We start from the raw sequence: 27,500 nt of genomic DNA on the forward strand, positions 1-27,500 counted from the left end.
CTCAGGTTGCCTCTGTGACAAGATCTGCACAGAGATTCTCCCCTGGCTCAGAAGAAGAGAAAAAGAAACAGAATCCCATTTACAGCTATTTTCAAAGTTCACATTTTTCATGGGAAAGACATCATCAAAGCTGCAAAGACTCTGAGCCCAAAGGTCCTCTTCCACCTGCCTTCCCAACACCCAAAATATGGTTCAATTTGCTTCTGCCTCTTTTCAGGCAACAATAACTTCCAGATGTTTAATCCTGCCCCCAACCTCACTGAGGGTCCAGGGCAGGAGGATAGCCCTGTGGCCCTCACGCAGCCAGCTCTGTGGTGGCACCAGGCGTAGCCAAAGACGGAAGAGCCAGAAGCCAGGCTGTGTGGAGAGGCTGCAGCAATCCCTACCTCTGGGATGCGGACACTGTAGGGCTGGTTGTGGAATCGTGGGGCATTGTCATTCACATCTCCCACTTGGATGTTGACTGTCCCTTTGATCACCTGTGGTCACAAGGATAAACAACAGAGAGCGGTTGTCAGCTTTATGCATGGGTTTAAAACCTAAAGCAAGCCTGTGGCTGTTTTCGGATGTGGGCTTTTGGCAAGCAATGGCCGGGGGTGGCCCAACTCCCCATACCCCTCAGGGTGATGCAGAAAGTCCCCCGGCGACCCATGCATTCATCCTCCCTGCTCCCCTCCACCCATGCCACAGACCATGAAATGAGAAACCACACTTACCCCTTGGCTGTCACTGACAGAAAATTCAACCGTGAATTCTGACTTAGTCTGAAAGGGAAAGAGAAGAAAAACATATAACTAAAGATACTGTAGTGTTTATCTGCAGATGGCAGGCTTGGGACTCTTAGCCAATATTATTACATGCAAAATGCTTTCAGGACCTTAAAGAAGAGAAGGGGCGCTTGAGTGCAATTACCTATGTTGAGTATAAAATGCTGAGAAATATCAATGCCAGTGGGGCTCCAGTGTATTTCACAGGTGCAGAGCTACTCTGCTCTGGGTCAGGAGGATGCAAGGACTATGGAACTGACTCCCTGAGTAGCAGCTGAGTGCTTTAAACAGACAACTAGGCTGAAGTAGGTGAGAGGCATCCACTGTTTAACCTTCTGTAGCATGCCAGCAAGCCCTAGCTCTCTTTGCACACCCGCCCAGTACCCAAAGCCAGAGGCTGCCTGCTTGTATCAGCAAGAGGAGTAAAGTGCAAGGCTGAGAAAAGCAGTTTTCCACCCACAGTGCCATCTCCAACTGCAAGATACAAGGACAATGCAAAAATAGAAGAAAGTCCAAAGAAAAAGCTATGTAATTAGCCTTTGTTCAAGATGACAATACAACACAGTCTCACTGAGGACATCTAAATATTGCTGCTGCTTTCTCAGCTTACCTGCCGTGCAGTAGTTCTTCATATATCACACAGCTGGGAACACTGGGATAAGCCCAGGGTCTGTAGTAAGAACTGCCTGAAATCCCTTAAGCCCATTCAAAAAAATGCCTGTGCGGCCCTCTCTGCCCCTTATTGCTTTAAGTAAATCAACAGCTTGGTCTTAAACGGCAATATGGTAAAGTCTTGGTTCTGAGTTGAGGGATAAGTGGGGAAGAGGGGATTATTTTGGTGTCGGGGTGGGCGGATATTGCTAGTGGAGGCAGACCTTCTCTCCCTGACCTTTCTTTTCCACCCAGCAATCATTTCACTCATGTTTTGCCAAACAATCATGAATGGGATGGACAGCAGGGCTTGGATCGTCACACTGATCTGGTACCTGGGCACCATGTGGTGTTACAGTTCCCCCAGTCCCAGCAATCTCTTCCTCCTCCAGCATCCCTTCCCATCCCTAGTGCCCCTGCCTGAGCTGCTAGAGCACAGCAAGTCAATGTTGCCAAAGCATCATGCAGGAAAGTCGAGAGCAAGTTTGAAATGGCTCTCTGTGCTGCAGATTTGGTTGAGTTATTCCTAATAAGATCAGCTCAGGGACAAGCAGCAGCCGCTGGTGCCCAGACCAAGAGTTCTGCTTGCACTAGGGTAGCAGTTCATCTTGGAGAAGAGGTTGGGGGACAGCTCACCAGAGCATGCACTCTCCTACCCCCACGTCTGCCTACCCCAGGCCTCCTTTCCAAATAGGTGGGGAACTAAACCTGAGAATGCCTTTCCTAGCTTCTGCCTTGAAGCAATGCTTGCAGGCAAAAAGAAGAGCTGAAATACCGATGGAGCCTCCTCCTTGTGACATCCCACCCTGCTGCATCAGCGTCTTTCACCTGTTTCCCCCTCTTCATTGGTGCTGCCACGAGAGACAAAGGAGTAGGGAAGAAAGGAATAACAGGAGATAAGAAACAACCTGTTGAGCACTGAAATGCTAAAAACTTGACAAAATAAATCAGAGAAAGCCGCCGCATGCTAATTTCCATTTCCACCTTTCATTCTAGTACATACATCTTTGTCCTGGGTTCAGCAGTAGCAGTCATTTTTCTCCTTCTTAGTAGCTGGTGCAGTGCTGTGTTTTTGACTTTCAGCCTGGGAACAATGCTGATAACACCGATGTTTTCAGATGTTGCTAAGTAATGTTTATTCCAACCAAGGACTTTCTCAGTCTCATGCTCTGCCAGAGAGGAGGGGAAGCCAGGAGGAAGCAGAGACAGGACTCCTGACCCAAACTGGCCAAAGGGGTATTCCATACCACAGCACGTCATGCCCAGTATATAAACCGGGGCAGAGTTACCCGGAAGGCCTGTATCACTGTTGGGGTCGGGCTGGATAATGGTAGGTGGGTAGTGAGCAATTGTATTCTCTCCCCTTGTTATTTCCCTTATCATTATTATTATTGGTGGCAGCAGTAGAAAGTTTGTATTATACCTTAGTTACTGGACAGTTCTTATCTCAACCTGTGTGAGTTATATTCTTTCGATTCTCCTCCCCATCCCTCTGGGAACGGGGGGGATAAAGAAGGGGCGAGAAGCGAGCGAGTGGCTGCATGGTTCTGAGTTACTGGCTGGGCTTAAACCACAACAATCTTTCAGACACAGGGTCTGCCTTTTCTTTTTTTTTTTTTTTTTTTTTTAAAAAAAACCCCAACACAAACAGAATAATTTTCCTTCTAATGTTTGTGGAAGTAAAAAATATTTTAAAATTTGTTTTTCCTCCAAACATTCTCTCCTTTTTCTCTATTTTCCCTTTTCCTGCATCATTTACCTTCTGTGACTCCCTCTCCCTTTTCAGGTTTCTCTTTTTCTTCTCCATTGTACCAGAATTGATCTCTTGCTTTTCCTTTCCCACCAGTTTTCTTGTATGGTTTTCTCTCCCCCGATTTTTTGATCCTACGCATCCAGGCCAGCGTTCTCTGCTCCCAGCATGCTATCCACCTCTATCCCTTGCCTCCTGTGCCATCCTGCTTCCTCCACCATAAATTATCATTTACACCTTTCCAATATCCATACCAAGCTATGTATGTGTCTGTCTTCACCCTCTTCCATGTATCACTGACTTTGAGCCCCTGGGATCAATTGCTGGGTGCAAGATCCTCTCCTGGTTCAGCCTGGCCATGCATGCAAGCTCCGCCCAGCTCTTTCCTTTCCCATCCTACACCATAAAAACTATTGATCTCCCTCCTTGGCTTAAGGCTGGTATCATAACTGTTGGGAAACAGTAGGTATTTGAATGAGGAAAGATTTATGACTCATGCCAGCAGCTGTTGGCACAGGGAGGCGGAGGGGAGAAGGGTGAAGAAAACTGCTTAATTTTTCCAGAGCCTCACTCTTAAAACTGTGAAATTGGGTTTGCCCTCCCCCTGCATGAGCAGCATCCACCATCCTGCTCCTCCAGATCCCCACATCTGGCTGGCTCCAACCACGACTGCCAGTGCCTGAGGTGTGTTAATGAGTTTTATCTTCACAACATTGCCTCTGGCCAAGGAAGTACTAAATACAGGCAACAGAAGCACAGGGGAAAAGAAGCACATTGCCCAAGTCATGTAGTATTTTCCCAGTCTTACTGAGATACTGTCCAAGAGCCTGTGCCATCCCTTTCTCCTTGCTCCAGGAACAGAGCAAGGGCCAGGGCTTTTATAAAACAAGCACCTGGATCATCTTTGCACACCAAAGCTACACTTCAAAATAGGGGTGTGAAACAGCTTCAAGGCAAGAATCTTGCCAAATTTAGCATCCAGTAGCCTGAATCCACAAGATGATGAAAAGTCATGATGAGATTGGATAAGCACGGATACGTCATATCTCTTCACACACTGTTCTAAATAGTGCAGGATTTAATCAGAATATACATTTAAAGAGGGAACCTGTCTATTTCTCTGAAAGAATAAGCATCCTGGCTCTTTGGAAGATCATGTCCATTTATAATTTTCTTTACTTCCACACACAGATACTATTCTGGGATCCAGGAAAATCAACAGGCCAGATCGAACCAGAGCACCCTGTTTATTCCTGTGGCCCCGCTAAGCTGGGGACAGTAAGAAGGTGCCTAGGGACAGACCCTGATGTGGACACACCTGGATTCCCAACTCTACATGGGAGCAACACCCAGATTACATCTCAGCTCCACAGAAGGTGGGGAGCCATCATTTATCTGAGCAGAAATGTTTTCCCTCCTGTCCCTCCTCAGCTGAGGATGCTCTCAGCAGCAAGCAGCATTACCTCTCTGTCCAAGGGCTGCCGGAGCCAGACAACACCTGTCATGCTCTCCACGGCAAAGAACCGGCTGGCTTCCTCACCAACCACGCCAAAGACCAGCGGATCGTTGTCCAGGTCCCGAGCCAGCAGCTGTGTCACTGAGGAACCTGAGAGAGACAGCAAAAAAGAAATCATGACCAAAACAGGACAACAAGACAGAGAGGAAGAAACCCTGAAAACATTCAGCTTGCCAGAGAATGCGGGTCTTCTGCCTTCCTCCCTTAAGTCATCCCCAAACCATTTTCCCGTGGTACTACCATGCCTCAGGCAACAAGGGGAGTCAAGCTGTGCATGGTCTTACTAGCGTACTAAGCATAGCATTGTTCTCTCTAGCATAGATAAACCAAACCACAGTTCCTCTCCTCCCTCCCCCTTATCAAAAGACAAAGCCACATTAGCTCAGCAGAAGCATAGCCATCTTCAGTGCTAGAGAGAGTGAAGGAACCCATGCCTCTTCTAGGTTCACTCTCCCCTGTCAAGGGGTGCCACCAGCAGATACAACATTTCCAGGTCAAAAGCAAAGAACCCAATGCCAAGGGCATAGATATGATGCCCATAGGTGTCTCAAGGCCCAGGGATTCAGTAGTGCCTGGAACCAGACACAGACCTGGGGTTTGTTTTAAACATGGCAGCCGCAGCAAGTGCTGGACATCTTGGCATATATGGAGCCCACGCACCCAGAGATCATGAGAGGCGCTGGGACAAATCCATCACTACCTTCTGTCAAATTATATTTAAAACCATCTGCAGCATCCTGCAGAATAGTCCAGATAACAAAGACCTTGTTCAGGCATGTGGTTGTAAATGTCTCTTCCTAACGGCACCCAAGAGGCAACACAAAGCCTCTGAAATTGCTGCATGGAGACCATGAGTCCTCTCTCTGATATCCACACAGCTCCTGGAGCAGCATGATTTCTGCTGCTCCAAAAGCAAGGGATGGACACCATCTTTTCAGCCCCATAAGAACCTCCTCAAATCATTTTGGGCTTCTCCATGACAGCTCTGACCACATTCAGAGTTTGCTGTGGCAGGTCAACCATGGCTGGCTGCCTGCCTGTCACCTACCCAGCTGCTCTCAGTCCCCTCCTCAGCAGGATGGGGGAGAAAATAGAAGGAAAAAAGCTGGTGGGTAGATATAATGATGGGAGATCCCCTTGGCCGCCTGGCGTCGAGGATTGGGAGGGGACACACCATCCTATGTGTGAGCCATCTTTGGCAGTATGAGAGCACTCCAAGACCCCAAATCATCTGGCCAAGGAGAACAGATGCCGCAATTCCATCCATCTGGGAAGAGAAGGGAAGCTCCAGCAGACCGCAGGGCAAACACAGTGGCAGAGCTCGGCAAGCAGAGTGATGCGGGCAATTACCAACCAGTTGGCCTGACATCAATCACAGTGGAAATAATGGAAAAAGCTGATATGAGATTCCATTAATAAAGAATTAAATGATAGGAACATAATTAATGCCAGTCAACATGATTTTATGGAAAATAGGCCTTGTCAAACAAACCTGATTTTATTCTTTGATGAGATTACAATTTTGGCAGATAAAGGTAACTGCAAAGAAATAATAGACTTTTGTAACGCATTTGACTTAGCACTTTGTGACTTTCTGATTAAAAATGTAGCGCTGTACATTGACAAAGCGCACTGGAGTGATGACCCAGCTGCCTGGCAGGTTCCAAGGCCACCAACCGTGGTCAGGGTGACATCCTAGTGTGACATAAAACTGCTGTTAGTACAAACTCAGGAGACAGTATGGCAAATAATGGGGAGGATCAAGCAGCCAGGTGAAGTGCTTGGTAATGTGGGCTTGTTTGGTAAAAATCTGTTTTCATGACCAAAAAAGTCTGGTGGACCACATCTGCAAAGGAGAGTATCCCAAAACCAGCCATTCCGGCAGGTAAGGGGACCAAGCATGCAAGCTCTTTCCATGCCCTAGCTGGCAGAGCCACAGTTCTCTTTGGGTACTTGGAGGAGTGACTTCAGGGCTATATAGCTGGTTCTGCCAAGGCTGCAATTCTGAAAGCTGCTCAGTTGGCCACATCATCTTCAACACTGGATGCAAGAAGAAGCCAGAAATGACTGAGAGCTAGCAAAAATGCTTTACACTTAACAAGGGCTTTAAAATCTTGAACTTCTTCATTTATGACTCAGGCCATGACAAGCACATACATAAGGAGGACCAAATATAATACTTAAAGATGACTATTTCAGAGCATGAAAGCACAGCAAGACTCAATGCCCAAATCCAGACACATTTCTATTTGGAGAACGAATAGCAGTTGTTTTAAAAAGAGAAACTACAATTAACTACTGGGAAATTATTTTCATTCACCAACACAGGTGCAAGTGAGTGACAGGTCACAATCAAAGACATTTTGGACAAAGACCCAAAACCAAGAGTCCTTATCTAAACTGTGGTCAGCCAGTTCATCTGCAACACTTCCATCTTTTCAATGAAGCCAACACCAGACACAAAGTGACCCTACACTTTCTTAAACATTGGAAGCCTGATATGAAGCAAGTTACTAGCTTGGTTTTATTTTGAAGGACATCCAAAGCCATCCTTAGCAAAGGTTTCTTTGCCCCAGGAAATGAGCATGTGACAGTCCCCATGGCAGTGAAAGCCAGTAACTAGGACAAGATAAATCCAGGATCATGTCTCTCTGTTTTTCCTATTAAATTTGGCAGAATAGACTTTTCCCCTCTACATCTCATTCAAAAGCCCTAGATCAACAGGGTATCTGCAGTTCCCTCCAGAATTACAAATACTTCAAAAGGTCTGAGTTGCATCTCAATGGAAGGGAAACGATCTTACGAATCCTGCTGCAAAGGAAAATCACGTCCCGCCCAGTTCTAATCATAGTTGTATTCATGGTTGCGTGCTGCAAACCTACTTACACTAAAAACAACCCCAAACCAGACCAAAAAAACCCACAATCACCCAGCAAATGAACATTTAACTCTTGTCTGTCTCTTTGCGTTACAGCTACTTCCCACTTCAGGGAATTCAGTTCCCAAATTCAGAATAACTTGGACAACAAGGCATGGCATTTCTGGGCAGAGTGCATCATCCCACCTGCTTTTCTCACTCTGGTCAGTCTGCAGATGTGCAGAGATAGATCCCTGTGAAAGAGCATGCTGGACCTTACTGCTCTCTGCTCCCAGAATATCAAAATCAAGGACAGATTTAGAGGGAAAAGAGGAAAGGGAAACATGAGAGGGACATTCAGAGCCTATTCCCTTTTCAACTTTTCTTTCCTTTTTGTTTTTTTTGGGGTTTTTTTTTTGGTTTTTTTTTTTGGTTTTTTTTTGTTAGAAACAAGAAACTTCATTAAAACATAGACAGGTCAGGCCAGAACGTTAAATTGTAAGTGGCACTGTGTCACAGGAAAATACCATCTTGCACAAATCCTCACAAGTAAGGCACCAAAAGCTCTTTTACCCATTCCCTTACCTGTCCACCAGTCAGTAATCATCAGCCTAACTCAAGAGCACCTCTGAACCCATTACAGGAAAAACCCAAAACACCACCCTGCACAAAATACAGATCAAAATAACAAATTTAATAGAAGATAATGAGAAACAGATGCCTAAATAAGAAATGAGACTTCACAGTTGCTTTGTCGTTTGTTCTTTCATCACCAGGACAAAAGTTTGTGTGAGCTACCTTCCGCCCATTTCTTTAGCATAAATTTATTTAATCCTACTTTCCCCTCCCCCGCCATCTCCCCCCCCCCCCCCCCCCCTTAGTTTACTGCATCAAGGGAGGAGGACCAGACTAGCTAGATAGCACAAAGCAAACATGGAGCTGGAGCATCTGTGCATGGTCACCATTCAACAGATCACAAGAAATCCCATTTCTTCCTCATCGCTGGGGAGGTGCTATTGTTGCACTCATAGGTGAAGCCAGACCAACGCAAGCACCCAAACCAGCAATAATCAGCTCTGCAGCTGGACTCCACACTCTCTTTCATGTAAGCAACACAGGAGTTGCCAAAGGATTGCAAAAGCAGTGCTAGCACCTCCGTGTAAGTGTATCTGTATCACTTGGAAATCATTAAAAAAAGCAAAGGGTCCTGCTTGGACAGGGAGCACCACATCTGACAGAAACCCCTCTCAGGGCACTTGCAAAGAAAAACAGCCTGTCCTGGCTCTCTCCGGAATTGTGCTGTTTGAGCCGCCACAAGCACAAGAGCCGACGAGTGACGGCTGAGGAAACAGGGACGAATTATCCTTCTGCAGTGCAAAGTTATAGGCTCCATTTGTTTCCCCTCAGGAATCAGACAGGGCAGTTAAGTGTCTTGATTCCACCAGATAATCACAATTTATCTTGTCTCCTTTTGCCTCCTTTCTCTCAATCATGGCTACTTCTCCCTCTCCCTCACACAGATTTCCTTCTTTCTCCAAGTCTTGAACTTCAGTTGACCTCAGGAGCTTTTTTTTGTTGTTGTTGCTTCTTTTGTTCCTGCCTTTTTTTTTTTTTTTTTTTTTTAAGGTTTGGCTGCTCTATAGGGTGTACTTTTTCCCCTGCATACAGGAACTCCTGTCTCAGTGTCTTGCTTGTACCTGTGACCCTGTATATTTTTCTTGTCCTTCCATTTTGCCAAGGAGGAAAGTAGGCAACAGAGCTGCACCCTCCCAATTCCTCTCACTTCGTTTTGCTTTCAAGAGAGGGGTGAGAAAGGAGAAAAAGCAAACTCTCCACGAGGATCCCAGAGCTCCTGGAGGGTTTTGGAAATGCTGAGCCCCAGGGCCAGGGAAAGAGTCAGAGGATGAATAAGCTACCAGAGCAAGATGCTGACACAGACTGCACAGCAATGGGGTGGGGAGGGATAGAGGGCACTGGGATCCAACAGAAGGGGCAGGTTTCTAATTAGTTACTTAATAAGATGCTCTCTTAAAAGGTCTGATCCATACCCAAGTGGAGTTAATAGGAATCTCTCTGCTGACTGCACTGGCTTTTAGGCTCTAGGCTTCAGGCATCAGCTACACTTTAATATTAAAAGCATTTTAATCCCTGCTTTTAAAAGCCAGTGCCTGTTTCTCCTTGGCTTGTCATTTCTCACCCATTCGAAGCTCTGGATTGTATCTGTGGGCAGAGTCACCACACAGCTTCTTGGCTCCCCATCTTCTGCCACTACTGCTGAGCGTGGTCCAGAGTCTGCCAGCACCACAGGCTTACAGCAAGGGGGTGTTGCAGAATAAAAAGGCAGAAATTTCTAAGTAGCAGCAGCAAACTGATCAGAGGCGCTGGGCACACCGGGGAGGAAAGCAGCAGGGAGACAGCCTTTCTGCCAAGAGTGGTGTCTATGGTCCTCAATCATGGTCACAAGCTGGTACAGAGAGCCCTCAGTTGCTATTCAACTTCTCAAACCAGCACAAATTTATTTACATAAAAATAGTTTCAGCATCCACATCCTGCAGCAAGGAGTCGCTCTGTATGAAAGCCACCATCACACTTCTGCTCCAAAGTAGCTGCCACCAGATTTCCTTGGTTCCCACTCTTGGAAAAGAGATAGGACAACCACATCCCATTCACTTCTCCCACAAAACTCTTGGTGTTAGCAGCTAGCCAGCAGCTCTGCCTTCCTGCCCCAGTCACCCCAGCACAGGCATCTCCAATTAGTCCAGTTCATCACCGCATGCTGGCCTCTGATGCACTTGGTATCAGGATTTGATGGATCTGATCTTGAAATTCAAACCCTGTTCTTCTCATTCATCACCTGCTTCCTTTTCTTTGCCTGTAATTCATTTTTCAGGAAAAAAGAAAAAAGGAAAATGAAAAAAAAAAGGGGGGGGGGAGAGAGAAAAACCAGAAAAGGAAAAAAAGGGGAAAAAAGGGGCGGGGGGGGGGGGGGGGGGGAGAAGAAGAAAAAAAGAAAATCCCTTCCATGATGTTTTCCCAAAGATTTTTTAAAAGAAAAGATGAAATACCAATATTTCTGTTGAGCAATCTCTGAGCAATGTGAGGAAGAGGGAAAGACAGCGACTCCCTAGCAACAAAAATAAAGCAAAACCTAGTTTCAAGCAGGAGGCCACAGCAAGTGAGAGCTGCTCCCATGTTTGGGCTTCCCAGAGAGCTGGGGACAGAATGTGCACAGGAGACCCCACCTGACATGAAGGGAGCATGCAAGCGTGGGCATAGTGCAGGGAGCTAGGAGAACAACTAAAGCACACTTGACCTTGCTCCTTGCAGCTAGACTGTGGCTTGGGCGAACAATAATAGCAAAACTCATGCTACACAAGCACGCTGAGATTAAACCCTGGCTGACAGTATTCAGATACACCTAAAAGGAAGTGGCTGCCAGCTCATTTCCTAAACACAACCTGAACAGATACCCTCTGGCCTCCTTCAGAGGCCTCCTTTTCAGAAAAGACTCAACCACTTGAGCCAAAACTTTCCAGAACAACTCAGCAAAGGAAGTTTCCACTCCTACAATTCAAGTTGAGCTCAGCATGACATGCTTCTCTTTCCAGGTGCTAATGGGAAGCATCAACTTACCCCATCAAGACTGACTCTGCTCCAATTACTGTGCAGAGTGAAGAAGGGCAGGGAGACACTAGCACCTTTTAAAAAGGGTCTCATAATAAAAGTGAGAAAGGTACATGTTCTGCCATCAGAAAACAGGAAGACTTTTCCTTTTACGGGGGAAAGAGCCCTGGACAAGCTGGTCCAGGAACCACGTGCACTACAGCCATCACTCATCATGTACGTGAGAGAAAGGAGCCAAACATAGGGGTGACAGAAGAGGAAAAACAAATCTGTGCAGTTAAAAACATTTCTGGGTGAGTTTATCAAGCTGGGAAGCAAAAGGCGCAGCAGAGAGTTTTTCCTAGTTCTTCAAATACTGAAAGCCAGGAGACAGAGCCTGTAATTTCTCTGCTGCATTTAGTTATTTTAAGTGGGCAGTCAGTGTTGAGCTGGAATCCATAAGCAGACCTGACAGCCAGTGGTAAACCTCAGAAAGAGGCACTGCCTACCTTCATTCCCCCCCAATTCTCATAGACACTTTTAAAAGGGTTTTTAAAGCTGTTTAAAAGGAAGAGCACAGCAGCAGGTAAAGAGCAGCCAAGCGTTCACACCAAGAGCAGCCATAACACAGGGCTTTTTTGGTTTGCTTTGCTATTTACCAAGCACTTCAGTTAACCTTACAACAGAAATGGAGGGGCTGGGGGGGGGGGGGGGGTGATGCAAGATCAATAGTGTATTGAACTTTCTTGGCATTACCATTAAAGTAGACAGAATACCTGAGGCTCTCCTGGCAGATGCTGTGCAAGCAGTCACCAGGCTGCTGGCATGCCCATGGGCAGAGAAGTGGCATCTTTCCAATTAAAGACAACACTTATATCAACATGGTTAAGACAGAGCAACTTCCCTCAGAAAACAGCCTTCAAACAGGTCTTACAGCAACACAGATATCAAGCAAGCTTTCTGAAAACCACTTAAAGTGTATGCTTTCATGCCAGTGCTGTGTCTTTGCAGTGGATGGAAGTCACAGCCTTTGCTTGCTCACTGGCACCTCCTTGGCTTGGAGACAGCAGTTTATTAACCACAACTCTCCAACTAGGCTGTCATATTGCTACTGAGATCACCGATAAACCTTAGTATCCCTGTCGCAGCTCCAGATCTGCCTGGGAAAAAGGGATTAAAAAACTGCTTATCCCTGGGCAATCCCCTGCAAACAGCAATGGGCTCAGGAGGTGCGCCTGCCTGTCCTTGCTCAGGGAGCAAGGAATGCAGGAATTCCTGCCCTCTTACAAAATTCACAGCCCTTCACTGTGACAAGAGAGGACATAGATAGTTTGCAAAAACTGAAAGAACTTTTGTTTCCTTTTTTTGGGAAAGGAGTTTTCTGTATCAGCATGAAAGAGATAAGTAAATACAATTACATCAAGAAAAAAAAAAACACAAAAACAAAAATCAAAACCCCACCAGAAAACACAAAAAACCAAAAAACCCCCAAAAAAGCCCCCCCCTCCAAGCCCCCCCAAAAAAACCCCAAAACACCAAATCAGGAGAGTAGGATAAGAAACTCTTGTAAAATGAGGAGTCTGGGTCTGTTAAGATATTCCCAGTGTAAGAAGGGTTCCCACACTTAAAAAAGCCCTCTTAAAAATAATTTCCTCTCCAAACTGCCTGGGAGCTTCATAATTACCAACAATGATCACAGACTCATTCATTTCATCCTAAAATTAATACATCATGTTCGGAATAATATCGCATTAATTTATCACAAGATTTATGAAACTTGTACTTTTTTGTAATGAGTTTTATGCAAATTCTTCTCCATCCATTGTTTGTGCCATAAAAAAAGTTCCCTCACAGAAGCTGCTCTGTCAAAAAGTCTCATTCACTTTTATTGATAACTGTCCTTCCCTCATCATGCCCACAGTAGGAGGGGGAAGGTGAGGAGCTGGTTCCAGCTGGGATGTGATCCTGTTCCCAAGCAGAGCCCAGAGAACAAGCGATCATCACGAGAGAGTAGCCCATCACAAGGATGAGGTCTGCAGGTGAGCCAACCATTCAAGGCACTTAGTTTTAAACTAATTTTAAAGAAAATTAACTGGTGTTTCACGCACACACCTTTATCTGAGAAGGCTCAGAGAACAAGAGAAGCAGCAGGAAATTGTGAAATTATTTAGACTTTCCAGTGTGGAAAGTCCATGCTTGGTAAACTTGGAGAATAGATACAAGGAGAGGATGAGGGGAAATAAATCCCAAGGGAAGCATAAACACTGAGCACCATGTGACTATAAAGGGGGAAATCACGTGAAATTAACTTGATATTTTACAACAGAACTGTAAATTAAAGACAGGAATGCACAAGATGTCCCATGAGCCCAGGAAAGCACTCAGTGTAGAGCCTTACAAAGCCTGAGGTTTCTTGAAGACCAGGACAATTCTTAAGAGCATAGGCAAGATGATACAAAGCAGGCAAGACCATTTCCAATTCAACCGTGGCAGGAATATTGTCTTCATTTGTGAGCACTGCTGACTGGAAATCAGATTGAGATCTTCATCAGTACCCACACAGCTTCACTTAGGAGCCTAGGGAATGGGATTCTTGAAGAACCCTAAATATTGGATGCAGCCTTGCTCCTTGGAGCTGCCCTTATGTGATTACTAATAACTATTCATGAGACATACGTATAGGGGTAGGAGGAGGCACGACGAACTGAAAAAACAAAGAAAAACATAAATCTGGGGCTAGCAGAAACATCCCAGCAGTGAAATCTACTAAGGCGTTAAATAATAGCAAAAAGCCTCAGCATCACCCAAAGGCTTTTAAATTGACCTGGAAAAGATACTACAAAAGTGATTCTGGAATAGCCCCAGAAGCACTGACTAGAGATCCAAACCCCAGTTTTAGCTCTGTGGAGCGGGAAGAAGGGTGCTCCCCATCTGTGAAGGCAACCCATTCTCTCTGCATGACCATGCTGCCAAATTATCATGAGCACTGCTTCATGGCACCTCATACCTGTCTCCAAAACACCCCACTCTGTACCAACCCTCCTTACTCAAGGGAAGTCTAGCTAATGCAGTCTTGAATAACATTTCTGACACAAACTTTAAACCCTAAATCCATAGAATATCCTTTCAGCCCAGAAAGGATAAGGAATATTTCTTTCGTTCCTGACTTCTCCCAACATCCTCACCTCCGTCCATAAAGAAGAGTCTGGGTTTTAATTAATCAAACACTCATAGGTCAAAGGAAACTGTCACAGGTATGAGCATGGAGGGAAACACCACTCAGTTCTACTCTGCATGAATGTCATGGCTCAGTTAAAGGCAGAAAAACAAGACCATCAGTAATAACAAGACCTTCACCCTCACTTTGGTTTCCCACCAGTGCCTGGGCACTGGACAAGCTCTAAGAAGGAGGTTGAGACCATCGAGGGGACTCAGGACACCTAGTCACTAGTAAGATATTTAACTGAGTCTACTCAGAATGCTGGGGAGAGGCATTCACCACTAAACCTGCCCTTACACTCACATTTTCCTACTTTGTCATAAGGGCCTGTGATGCACTCATGTCCATCCATACAAATCTCACACCACAAGCAGGCTGGGGCACTCCCTTCCCCAAATGCCATTTTGAAAGCAGCTCTTTGAGGTACCAACACCTACCTTGATGGCCAGCTTTTTTCTTTGAAAAATGGACATGTGTGTAGGTGGGATATTCAGTTAATTTAACAATCCACCCACCAGAGGCTGCACAAGTTATAACCATGACCATCCTCTCCCCCGTAACTCAGGAACCTCCATGGCAAATTACAGCCAAATAGAGGAGAAGGATTTGTGCCACTGAAAACACAGCATTCCTACAAGTTTCATGAAAACAACAGCTGAACTAAGGAATGCTGAGTGTCCCTCCTTAGGGTTGCATCCCAGCTCTTCTGGGACAGGTAAGGGTCCTCAGGGACATAGTGAGGAGACCTTCCTCCCAGGAGTTTTACTGACTAGACACAGAGAGAGGGTTTTGGGAAAAATCCTCCAAAGCAATCACTCCAAACTCTTCCTTGGAATGAACTCTAAATTAACATGGATGTCAGAACCACATGGCTGGGGGATTTCTGTGGTAACTGATGTTAGCACAGAGTCACTGCGCTCCCAGAAACAAATTATGCCAACTGACCAAACAAGTTGTACAAGCAAGCGCAGACACTAAATAAGCAGCACCACAGTGCTGGGGTCAGTCCTGTTTGGGAAGCCAAAGGGCAGAGGACTTTTTCTAAACAGAACCAGGCAAGCTGGCATTTTGAGTGCCAGCTGGCAAGAAGAGAGATAACAAGAGACTCCCACTCCTGCCAGAGAAACCATGACACCGTGCATAGAGCTTCACAGGTCAGAAGAAATAATTTCAGTAAGTGACCTGTTGTGGCTTCCCTTTTTGACTACCAAGAGGTACCTTACCAGCTAAAACCAAGTACCAGCAGGGATGCTGAGCACCCATATTTTCAGAAGCATCTGCCAGTCAGACATGAAGACTGAGTAGCCACCTGAAGCAAGCCATGCACTCTCACTAAGAATGATTTGACGATGCTTGCCTAGGGGATAAATCAAGCCAAAACACAGCATCAAGACAGACAAGATGTTGCCATCCTTCCCAGAAAAGGAGGTCCAGAGCAGGTGGAAAACCAAGAGTTACCATATGTCCAGAAAGTACCAACCAGTTCCAGCAGCTGGGACAGTAGTGAGGAATGAAACCAAATTCTAACTCCAGGAATTAGCTTCTACTTAGTGAATGCAATAAACTAATATGAGCTCCACTGAGATAATTCAGATGAGAGTTCCCTCTCCTCAGCTTAGAAAAACAAGGATACATGCCCACTGCTCTCTCTCACTCAATGCAGAAAGCAGGAGGGCAAAGGAGATCAGGATATGCAGCTGACCCATCATCCCTGAGTTCATTAATTCTCTCTGGCCACACCAAGCTTTCTAGAAACACACAGGGGCAAACAGCAGAAAAGCAGGACCCCAGAAATCTACTTAATGAGGTGCTTTACCAGTTGGTGTAAGTAAATGATTTATGAGTAAGATGACACATGCAATAGTTTGCACCTTACCCAGGCAAGGTAACATAGCTTTGTGTTAATTAGAAAAGAGAAGCTGTTCTGCAATTAATATGAGGTCAGAGATAAAGCTTGTTAAATTGCAACACCTCTAGGCCAGGTCCCAGGACTGTTGTGGTGTTGAGCCTATCAGACACCCCCAGAACAGTAAGGCAACAACACAGCAAAGCCAACAGAGAAGTCTCCCGAACACCAGTGCTGAACTGCTCCATCAATGGTGCATCGGTAGGACACCAGCTGTGCTCCAATAACAGGGATGAGCCACAGTGTAAAGCACCACCTCTGAAATAATGCTGCCTCAGAGCCGCTTCCTCCACCAGCAACCCTGTCAAGCTGAGAAGCTGATCAATATGAATGGGGAAAAGAAAAAAACCTGTCAGCAAATTTTACTTGCGCAAGTGAAGCACAAGCACGATTCATTCACGTCTTGTTTGAAATCTCATCTGTGCCTTACAAAAGATGAAACATCCCCAAGGCTCTCAGTCTCACAGGGAATACAAAACCTTTAGTGCTACAGCTTGCCTACGGCCCAGCTGCTCTGCTCTATGAATGGTTCAGGGGAACAAATAAATATAGCCAACCTCAGCCCAAATATTGCAGGGTATTTCGCTCCAGCATAAGCGTGCTTCGGTATATGTGTCAAAGTCCCAATGCCAGAAGGAAATAGTATCAGCAGTCAGATTTTTGTCTGCAGACTTCAGATCTCTAAGCAAATTGGCCTCAGACTGTCACCATAACTCTCTGAGGTTTCAAAACATGCTCTGGGTGATGAATTCTGGCTTGTTATAATGAAGATGCAGTGAAATCCCTTCTTGATTTTTATCTCTGGAGTTGAATTAGCAACTCTTGATCTCTAAGACGTGGTTGCAGTAAAATCAAGACTTAGAGAAAGGGGCCAGAAATTTGAAGCCCAGGGCAGCCAGTTTAGGAAAGTTTACATTTCCTGCTCCTCTTACCCCTTGAACAGCAAATAAAACCTTTAAAGGAACCAAGAGAAACAAGAAGATGCTTGGAAGACTCTCCACAAAGGTGACAGCCTGGGGAAATACAACATGTGCAACCCATCAACCCCTTCGTCCACTGGTCCTGGCCTTGAAGTTGCCTTTCTCCAAACACAACCCACTGCCCTGGGGCTGACAACGACTGCCACATCTTGGATGGAGCATTTCCCACCACGCCTCCCTCCCTCTCAAATGCCAAAGAGAAGATGTGGAGAGACTTGGCAGGTGGTGCCAGGGTATCTGAGGCACAAGCTTATCTGAGTTCCCACCACACCACTGCAGTAAATTGCTTGTTGATAAATGAGGCTATTTAGGAGCAAGTAATGCCAGTATTACAGTTATTAATGATGCAGACATGGAGAGACATTTAAGAGCGGACCCACATTCTCTTGTGAGTAATGGGGCACTTCAGTTACAGGGCTTCAAAACCAGCTTGGGCTGTTTAACAACAGAAACAAAATAAGACCAAGGGAAATGGATGGAGCGCACTGGACTGATGACTCTAAGTTACTCATAAAGCCAAGCTCTTTCAGCAGAAGTCAGGCAAAGCCTCAGTCTTTAGATTAAATTAAACTGAGAGCATTCCCCCTTTCCAAGCACCAATGCTCCTCTGCTCATCCCTGCAAGCTCTTAGAAGCCATGACACAACACACAGCAACTCATTCTGCTGATCTATGGTCTGTGCAGCAAATCCACCCAAATAAAAGGGAGAAGTCAAGCCGCAACAGCCTAAACTGGAAGCAGCAAGCTATACTTGCAACATGTGGTACATCCTGGAGCACAGCAAGGGTGATATTTGTTGAAGCCTGGGAGATTTTCAAAGGGCCGTTACCTCACTTTGCACGTCACAGATGTCTAAACGTGGCCAGGAGGACAATGAACAAGAAATAAAGAGGCGGTTTATTGCAAGAGGAAACCTTGGAACAGAGCTCTGCAGTGGCTGGTGGGAGTGCAAGGCAGAGCGCACAAGCACACAGCTGTAAACTTGTTTCTGAGTTAATATACACACGAGTGCTTTTCCTATGAAAGCATACTCTTCTGAAAACAAAGATCTGGAGATCTCTGTTACAGCTGGACCATTATCCCTAGTGACTAAAGCGTTCAATTAATTTAGCCTTTCTCATTTGTGAGTTGCCTGCAAGTAGAATCGGATTTGCAGGAATTTGTTATTTGAATATATTCAGTGAATGGTTTATTAAAAACATATTTCAGACAAAGGATTTCTTGCTAAATGCTCCTACAACTGTTGCTCTGTGTTGGCAACTGGCTGTTCGCACCATGTAAATGGTCACTGTGGTCAGGTGGGAATGCTTTTGCATCTTGACGGACTGCAATGTCCTGCCAGAAAGAGTTTTCCAAGGGTCTGTGGAAGCACCTGCACAAAAACATATCCTCACACATATACACAGAGCTCAGCTTGCCTGAATTTCCTTAAAAAACACTTGTACCGAAGTCGTCACAAAGAGAACAAGAGCACAGTTGACTACCAGAATTAATAGACTTCATGCAAAACACCAGCAAAAACATCTCTTGGTAGCTTCCAGAAACATCCATTGGGCTCCTTATTCAGGATCCTATCTACCCAGGTGCTTTTTGTCTCAAAACTTCAGGGAGAGTTGCTGCAGGTATTTCATTACAGCAGCAAGAGAAAATTGGGTGAGAAAGGAAGTAGGGAAGGACCATTTCCAAGACTGATGTAATCCCTCGGGCATGCAACAAGCCCAGACTCCTCCTTAGCAGGTAGCCTATACAGTACTTATGACATGTCTGAAATCACAAATCCTCCTACAAGACCAGTTTTAATCTTCTACACAGTATTGCTCCAATGCAGTTGTCTCCCTTGCTTGCCCCCCAGGATTGTTCCAGAGATTGCTGTATTTTGGCAGAGGGTGAGGGGCAACACGACATCCTCTGTAAGTCTTTACTTTTAAAGAACAAGTCAATTTTTGTTTTGGACAAGTGAAACAGGTTTTTCCATGATCTTTGTCACCATGTTAAGACGACAAAGCAGCAAATGTTGCACAGGGAAGCAGCAATACTTGCAAACCCCTCGTGTTGCAGACCTAAAGCTGCATGGGATGAGGCAGGTGAACAGTATCAGGCAGGATCCTGTACTGGGGATGTCAGAAGAGCTCAGTTTTCATCCACTACTTACTTTAACAAGCTCCCATTTCTCTGTAGCATTACATTCACTTTAGGGACATGCAGAATTGCATCTAGATCACCCAATATTAAGATAAACCAAGTGGACGACCCTGTGTTCTGGTCCTTTATTCCACTGCACTGCTATGTCCAACAGTAGATTTTCCAAGAGCTCCATCCAAGTCATCATGTCAGTCACCATAGCAAGAATCCCAGCCTAAGGGGACACTTCCCATGGCCAAAGTGACCTGCGACATCCGGGCTGCACACAGCTCTTTCTGCAAGCTGGGTCAGAACTGCGCGGGGTGTTGGAGTCTATGCACCCCTCGCCTGGTGTCCAGATGAGCCAGACCTCAAAAAAAACCCCGAAAAAACCAAACCAAAACCCTCTCTTAGTCATACGTAAAACCAACTAAAATCTTAAACTCCAAACTGAAAACAAAACTCCATGCTAAAACCCAGCTGCCGGGTTGTTTGAAGGCAAAAAGAAAGCAATCACTGAGGTTTCACAGTCTGTTCTAAAAGTGGAAATGTATGAAGAGAAAAGTGATACAGTAAGTCACAATTTTAGGCTTTTTTCTTTCAATTGCTCAAAGTAAAGACTTCCAATGCTTCGCTTTCCCATGAAGCCCTGATTGAGGGAAAAATAGCTATTGACCACTGAATTTAGCATCTACTTGCCAACAGCTACTTGTACACATCAAAGACAACTCCCAGCCACCTCTGCCCTGACAGCTGTGTCATGTACATTGAGTACTTTTCCAGCCCCTTTGGCAGCACCAGCCTCTAACTCACATGCAAAACCAACCCCTTCACAGCATCTCAGGAACCTCCTGTGCTTCAAGTGCCCTCTTGGTATTCCACACTCACGTTGTCAGCTCCTGCAGGCAAATTGAGCTTGCTTTTCTTGAAGGGCTTTGCACAGCGCTGCACTGAATAGCACTGCATCACAAACATGTGCTAGAGGGGCCGAGGACCCAGTCTGGAAGCTATACCTACTCCTGAGCGATACATCCACATGAGGAAAAGCTGGGTCTAAACACTGTGTCGCCTCTTCCCCAGAATAAAATGGAAGCATGGACAGGGGAGCTCAGTGCTAAGGGTTTTAACCGTGGAAGTCCATTTGCTGGAGGTGAACTTTTCCTGTGCTATTTAACTATTTCTTGTATGAAGAAAACCATTCTACTCCCTCCACCTGGAATTATGATTTGAGACTGTGAGTCCATGGCCAGCCATTTGGCCCCTTGGCTCTACAAAAAGACTTCATGGGGTTGTAAGGCTTAGCGCATCAAACCTGAAAGGATGAGTAGCTGGCAGGCGCTGGCAATCTCCACAGCATGAGGTGCAGCTAAAAACCTCAAATAAAAACCCAAACTCCACCAACCCAACCATGTCACAGACACTCACATACAGTGCTTTTTTATGGGGAACAAGCACTTTCTTGTCACCAGCAAGAAATGCACCACTTTTCCTCCTTCCCATTAAAGGACAGCCATTCTTCTTCTCTTTTGGTTGTCCTTCATTCTAGGCGTTGTCCTTGACAGGATGGAGAGAATACCCTGGCCCTGGTAGCTCCCAAAATTTCCTCAAATTTCAGCTGAGATTATATCTGTCATTATTAAAGTGTGCTAATAAGCTTTATTAACCACGAGTGAATGCAAAAGGAATAAGAGAAGGATTTTCCTAGGACCCAAAGTGCAAGAAATTCATAACTAACTTAATACCTATACCAATAAAGGATACTCATGCTGAGTCTATTTAAAAACCAGTCTGACTCTTCCCATAAAGGGCAAAAAAAAATGCACTAAGATACTCTTTTCTTCTTTCAGAGTTATCCATGAAGATAGCCACAGAAAAAATAAAAAATAAAAAAGCAAATAAAATAACATCACCACTTGCAACAGTCATTCTGCAGTGGGTGGCAGCTGGATGGATGTTGGCATTATTCACCACTAACATGGCATTGAACCAGCAGCAACCCTTGCAAAGGGCAGCCTGGTTTGGGTGCGCACATCTGTACAGCAAAGGAAAATGCATGCCTTCAAGCAGGACCTGCAGCCTGCTCCCAAAGGGCACAGGGCAATTTGGGCTATAACAGCAAGACCAAGTACTGAAACAGGTAGAGGACAATTTGTGGTTTCATCCACCACGAATAGGTGGCAGATGAAACCCTCTATGCTGGGCAGCTGGGGGACTCAGGACTGCTGTGCAGCTGAACTTGATCCCACAGGGATCAAGCCATTCAACAGTGATGAGACTTCCAGGGCTCCAGATCTGAGCCTCCTCACCCCAGATATTTTCCAGGTGGAAAATATCTTCTCTTTCAAGGTGGTCTTTTGCACATGGCATACTCCCAGCCTTCTCAGCTTTTGGGATACTTGTGTGTGCTCCCAGCTGAGGATATTCTCCCATCTGCCCTGCGTACCCCCACAGAAGCATGCTCACAGGCTTCCTTCAACCTCCCTGCCTGCAGCAACAGCTTTCTGACATGCCTCCATAATGACTGATGAGTCTGTATGCTGTTTTTGAGCAACTCGCGTGCCTCACTGGCACGCAGGATGACAGACCTTGGGAACCTGGGCATTAATACTGGAGATTTATAGTCAAATCTGTCATGGTTGGGGAAGCTTGTTCCCCAAGAACTACTCTGTGTGAAGGTCGGTTTTTCTGGGCAATAAATGCAAAGAAACTTTCTCAACCACCTTGGCCCCCACCAAAGGGCACATAGGAGAGCAGGGGAGGGGAACAGCTACCAGCAATTGTGCTCAGCCTCAGGCTTTCCAGGTAGTCCCAGAGATCCCATCTGCTTGGTGGGGAAAGCAAATTATGTCAACAGAGCCCCACTGCAGCCTCCTCCCACCAGGGAGCAAAAGTACACCCTGGTTTGAGAACCCCCCACCCAAACCCCACATCCTCAATGTACTGGGTAGACATACACATACACAAAAACCAGAATCCTTGCAGCACAAGTCACACTTGCTTTCATACAGCTGAGAGGTTTGCAAACTCCCTCCAACCCTTTCTTTTCAAGGATCAGGAATCCATTGCCATAAGACATTTGATGCATGAGCCTACACCTTCCTATATACAAATACCATCAAAGAGTTCATGGATATTGCTGTTTGCTTGTATTTCACTGTCAGCACCACGCTATTATTTTTGTAGCATGACTGGTACTGCAACTCCAACAGCCAACAGGTGCTGTAGAAACCGGGGTAAACCTTGAAAATACAACTTCATCCAGCACATTAACAAAACCCCACGTATTTATCATCCAAAGACAGCACAGTCACACTGCATAATCTCTCTAGGATGGGTTTCCCTCCCAAGATTTCCCAGATATTCCTCTGGTGCTGTCAACATGCTAGTGAGCTGTATCTTTTTGCTCAAAGCAGGGTCAATAAGTGGATCAACTACCCACATTCATTATCTACTGTACACACTGTTTTGTCACTGTTGCTACCAATGCTGCAGATAGCTGGGTTGGTGATAGTGGGAGATTTGTTTGAAGGAGGGAGGAAGAAGCTCTGGGATTGAAGCAGAGGAGTATGTTACTAACTACTGCTCCTCAGATTAGAGCTGACCTGCTGGGATCAGACAATTTAGGTAAGAAAATGTTAATGGGTGGTTTTCTCTGCCCTTCAAACATTTGTGTGGCCAGCTTCCCAAGCAGAGCTCAGATCTGATCAACCACTGGATTTACTCTGGCCAAAGGAAATACTGGACTGCATGTGCCTCTGGGCAGGTTGCACATGTGTACCAAGGATTGTAAAAGCACATAGGGAACCTATATGGAGACTTGTTTTGCACAAGTAGCTGGTCATGAAGCTCAGGTCCCATCAGCAGTACTGCACCACCAAGGAATGGGCTACATCCTGCTCTCTCCATTTCTTACTCTTCTTCCTTCCTAACCTGTTCTGAAAAAAAGCATTTGACTGCAGTGTCAAAGTCTTCATGAAGAAAGTAAAGAAAGCTATGGGAAAGCCTACAGGATCACAGTTTGTTTTCCAAACTATGAAATTTTTTGAGACTTGCTTACCCAGAAGTTGCCCTTGTTCCTGTTGTAGATCAAATCATTTGGGACGAAACAAGGAGCACTACCTCTATCATTTCTAAGCATGTTGTGGGCATGGATATGGAATCATTCATAGCCTTTTTGCTGCTACATTCTTCTCCCCACCAAAGCTGATAACAGACACAGCAAGATCTGGTGAGGAACAAGTCAAGAAGCCAAACCATTTGCGGGTGCAGCAAGCCTTAGAGAACGTAGAGGCAAAACACCTACCAGGAACTACCAGGGGCTGGGTGGCAATTTCACAGACCAACAGCCCAAATCAAATAAATTGGCCCAAGCCAGGACTAGCTGGGGAGCTAGATATGGGCTGGCAGCAAAAACAACTTGGTAGGCTGCCAGAGGCAAAGCCCACCTTGCATACAGACAAGAGCCAAGACCATAAGCAGCTTCTACCTGAACCTCATGAGATGCCCCCCAAAAAATGCTCTCAGTGAGATGTTTTCTAAGAGAGGCTCTTCTCTGCATATCACTTTCCCGTGCAAGTTTCTCAGGGCATGCCTAAAAGCCAAATCTTTTTCTCAAAGCCTTGGAAACCCAAAACAGGAAGATGTCTATGAGGCAAGCTGCCTCAGGCAAGGCAACAGCTCTTCTATCCTCAAAGCGCGCATCAGATGGGCTGATGGTGCTGTGTTGCTCATCCCCTTGCTGGCAGAATAGATCAAGACAAGGAAGGCTCCCAAGGTTTATAGTCAGGGCAACACAACAAAACCAACGAATCATTTATTCAGTCAATTTTGGCCATCCTAACAATGAACAAATTTCTCCAGTTCATTCTAACTTAAAAATAATCTTTGTGGATAATTCTTAGTCTCCAGCTTGTTTAGAAAGTACAGGCTATAAAACCTGAGCCATTTTAAAAGGATAAAACAGACAGTGTACCTTTTCTTCCTTTGCCCAAGTCATCAGATCAACTTTACAGGACGAATAGGGGTAACTCAAATCAGAAATTCACCTTCTGTTAGTACTGTTGGCAACATCGTGGAATACTCCTGCCTGTGACCAGTGCAGGAAGCCAACCTGCAAGGCACACAAGCTACCCGGTAAAAAGAATTCAATCCCAACAACATGCCTGTCTTTTGCAATGCTTGTCCAGCTTGCCACAAAATCAAAGACCCACAGCAATATTCTATCAGAGAAAGAGACTCCCTAAAGTGAGTCAGAAGACTCTACTAATGGTGACAAACAAACTGCTTCATCATTTCGCACAGGGTGCTTTCCAGGCTAGTTTGTGTGCCCTGGCATACAGCAGTCACTGGATAAAAGGTATGGAAAAGAACGTGGATAAAATGTACAGTAAAGGCTTTTGAAATTAATTTTAGAGTTCCAAGAGCAAACATGCTTAACTGCAGCTTCCTCTTCAGGACAACAGTCACCATTTTCTTTCCCAAAATTTCCCTTGCAAATCCTTCCAAGCTCTTTTTTCTCCCTCACTGCTTTGAGCTGAGCTCCAGAAACATTCTTGCACTCTCTCCTACAGCCAGCAGGTCGCCTGCCTACCTCCCCGTTGGCACCAGCCTGCTCTGCCCAGCGCTGCCAGCTGGGCTACTCCATGATGCTGTGTCCTTTCTGCCTCACCTGAGCAGTCACTTGCCTGCTCATTCCTTTTAGATTGGACCAGACAACACCTGCTGCACAGTGCATCTCCCCATACAGCTCCTTCCCTGTGTCTCCGAAGCATCACCCTGTGATGAAAGCAGCGGGGAACTACACACATGGCCATGTCCCCACAGACAGCAAGCCACCCAGGTGACAAATGCGTGCTCAGCCAAGAAAGAAAGGAAGAGGAGAGAGGAGGCAGATTTGCAGGGTCTGATCCTGAGCACCTGACCCCTTCCTCTTCCTCATTATGGATGAGGTAAATTAGCTGTGACATTCATTAGCTGCAGCTCCCAATTAGTGAAAATTAATATTGGTTTTGATAGAAGTGTTGGCTGAAGCTCTCCCAGGCAAAGGCATTATTGACCTTGTTATCCTGTTTAATAGCAAGTTACATCACAGAAACTACTTCTCGTGGAATTGACAGTTTGCAGCTGCCTCCCACCCTTCACATCTCCCTTGCCTGCTGCTCAGAGAGATAGCCCCAGCCCCTGCCAGAGCACCCGCAGCCCCACTGATACTTGTGCTCATCCCTGGCAGCACCCCAAGCTCCCTCCCTGGCAGCAGCTGTTTCCCATGGCCAGCACTTTTCCACTGTAAGGCAACAGTGTTTTGAATAATGTTCTCCCTTTCAGCCAGGCAACGGTAAATGGTGCAAACCTATATCCAGTTTTTAGGGTCATAAAAACTCTCTGGAACAGTGCCAGCCATCCTCCCTGTCCACAGACATTGCTCTTCCTGACTGGCCTTTGGGAAAGATGGTCCCTAGCCCCTGTGTCCCATCCCATCACCCCTCCCATTGGCCTGAATAACTCCAGACTCACTGGAGGACTTGCTTGCCACCACCTCTACTCACAGTTCAAAATCATAAATAAATGAGAATAGCTGCAGTGCAATAGCAATTACCATTTAATAAAGAAAGAAATAGGTGCAGCATCCCTTGACATCAGAGATCCCTGCCTTTGGAGCCTAGGAGTCTGACAGTGGCTAACCAGCAGAGTAACAGACACTGCTAAACAAAAGGAAAACATTTGCTACCAAAGTTATGTATTAAAAAAAGCTGCACTGTATTATTCACACATTAATAATAATAAAGATGTCAAACTGTCACATGAGAAGTTAATCTCATTCAGAGCACAATTAAATATGCCATTATCCAACCACCTGGGGCCACTTCCACTTTTACAGTGTGGTGGGTTTAACAGATAACAGGGATAACACCATGCCTGGCAAAGCAGTTCATCCAGTGAGCTCCCTTGTCACCACCCCAAACAACCCTATTGGCACCTTCCAGCCGGGACAGCCAAGTACTGATGTTTCTTGCTCAAAAGAGGCTGCATGAAAATCTGTGCTAGCAAAGTTTTTTGGTTTTTGTTTGGTGGGTTGTATTTTTTGAGGGGTTAGGGAGTGGGAGAAGGGGAGAAAAGTTCTGGAGTAAGAAACCCGCTCCAGATGTCCTTACTGAAGACATCTCTGGCCTGTCAGCCCAATCATTGCCCTGGTACTGTCCAAGGGATGCAAATTCCAAGACAGGCTGCTGACACAATGCCTAAGGAAACATCATCTGATACAAAATGCCCCTGTCCTCCTCGAGCCAGGGACTTTTGTAGCATTTTATGGAGAAAGTCCAGCAAAAGCATTGAGATGCTGATTGCTATTTACACTGCAGGCCAAGCTAGCCTTCCCCACCTCAGCATAGCCTGCAAAACATACAGCTCCCATACGCCTTTCCAGCTCAGCAGTCTGGCAAGGTAGACCAGGTTTCTGTATTTAGCACCACATACCTGCTACTACCATGGTTTTTCATTCTTGGGTAGGGAGCCAGTATTTTAAATGTAGCTGTAAAGGAGGAGGTTAAAAATATAATCAAAGGCTGTCTTAAAAGCAAGAAAATTGTTCTCCAGATATATTAACTGCAATGAAGACTCTGCTGCACATGTCCCATACAAGCCCCTCACAGGGTTTCCTTTTCCACTGCATAACACAGGAGACTGTGCTGTGGGCTGGGGGTGAGACATAGCAGAAGCAAGGCAAGAGACAGAACCCCCTTTCCCCTCCCCAACAGGATCCCAAAGCAATGTACAGGGGGTTCCCTGAGAACCAGAGATCCTGCACAAAGGGCTACAATAAAGCAAATGGCAAAGCTGGAAATGGAGACATGAAATCAATCATGCAGCCAGCTAATGACTCAGTCCAACAACTCCCCAGTGGCATGCTTTTGGGTGAAATTGAAAGAAGCCAGATTTTTCTAACAACAACAAAAACAAGGCAAATCAGCAAATTGTACTTAAAATGTTCCCTGTCTGCACCTTGCAAGCTTGCTCTGCAACAGGACCAGAATATGTTGTGTCTTCTTCCTTGAGGTGTGAAACAAGTGTGTCAAGTAAAAGAAAAAACACACCTCCAACTTACAAATCGGAATGCAAAACCCAAGCTCGTG

At 45.6% G+C, this 27,500-nt stretch overlaps 1 protein-coding gene across 6 annotated transcripts in view; it reads right to left on the bottom strand.

Moving 5' to 3' along the window:
• CDH23 (cadherin related 23) overlaps window positions 1-27,500 on the bottom strand; it is a 213,802-nt gene that overhangs the window by 160,712 nt on the left and 25,590 nt on the right. For 5 of the 6 annotated variants that reach the window (XM_030488582.1, XM_030488590.1, XM_030488585.1 and 2 more), the window contains exons 4-6: window positions 4,632-4,774; window positions 717-764; window positions 387-479 (exon numbers count right to left, since the gene is read on the bottom strand). In XM_030488582.1, coding sequence (XP_030344442.1) covers window positions 387-479; window positions 717-764; window positions 4,632-4,774 — 284 coding nt within the window. The remainder of the gene's footprint in view (window positions 1-386; window positions 480-716; window positions 765-4,631; window positions 4,775-27,500) is intronic. The other variant, XM_030488583.1, reaches the window with a different exon arrangement.

Source organism: Strigops habroptila, chromosome 5 (assembly GCF_004027225.2).
Source record: "Strigops habroptila isolate Jane chromosome 5, bStrHab1.2.pri, whole genome shotgun sequence".
Classification (NCBI taxonomy): Eukaryota; Metazoa; Chordata; class Aves; order Psittaciformes; family Psittacidae; genus Strigops; species Strigops habroptila.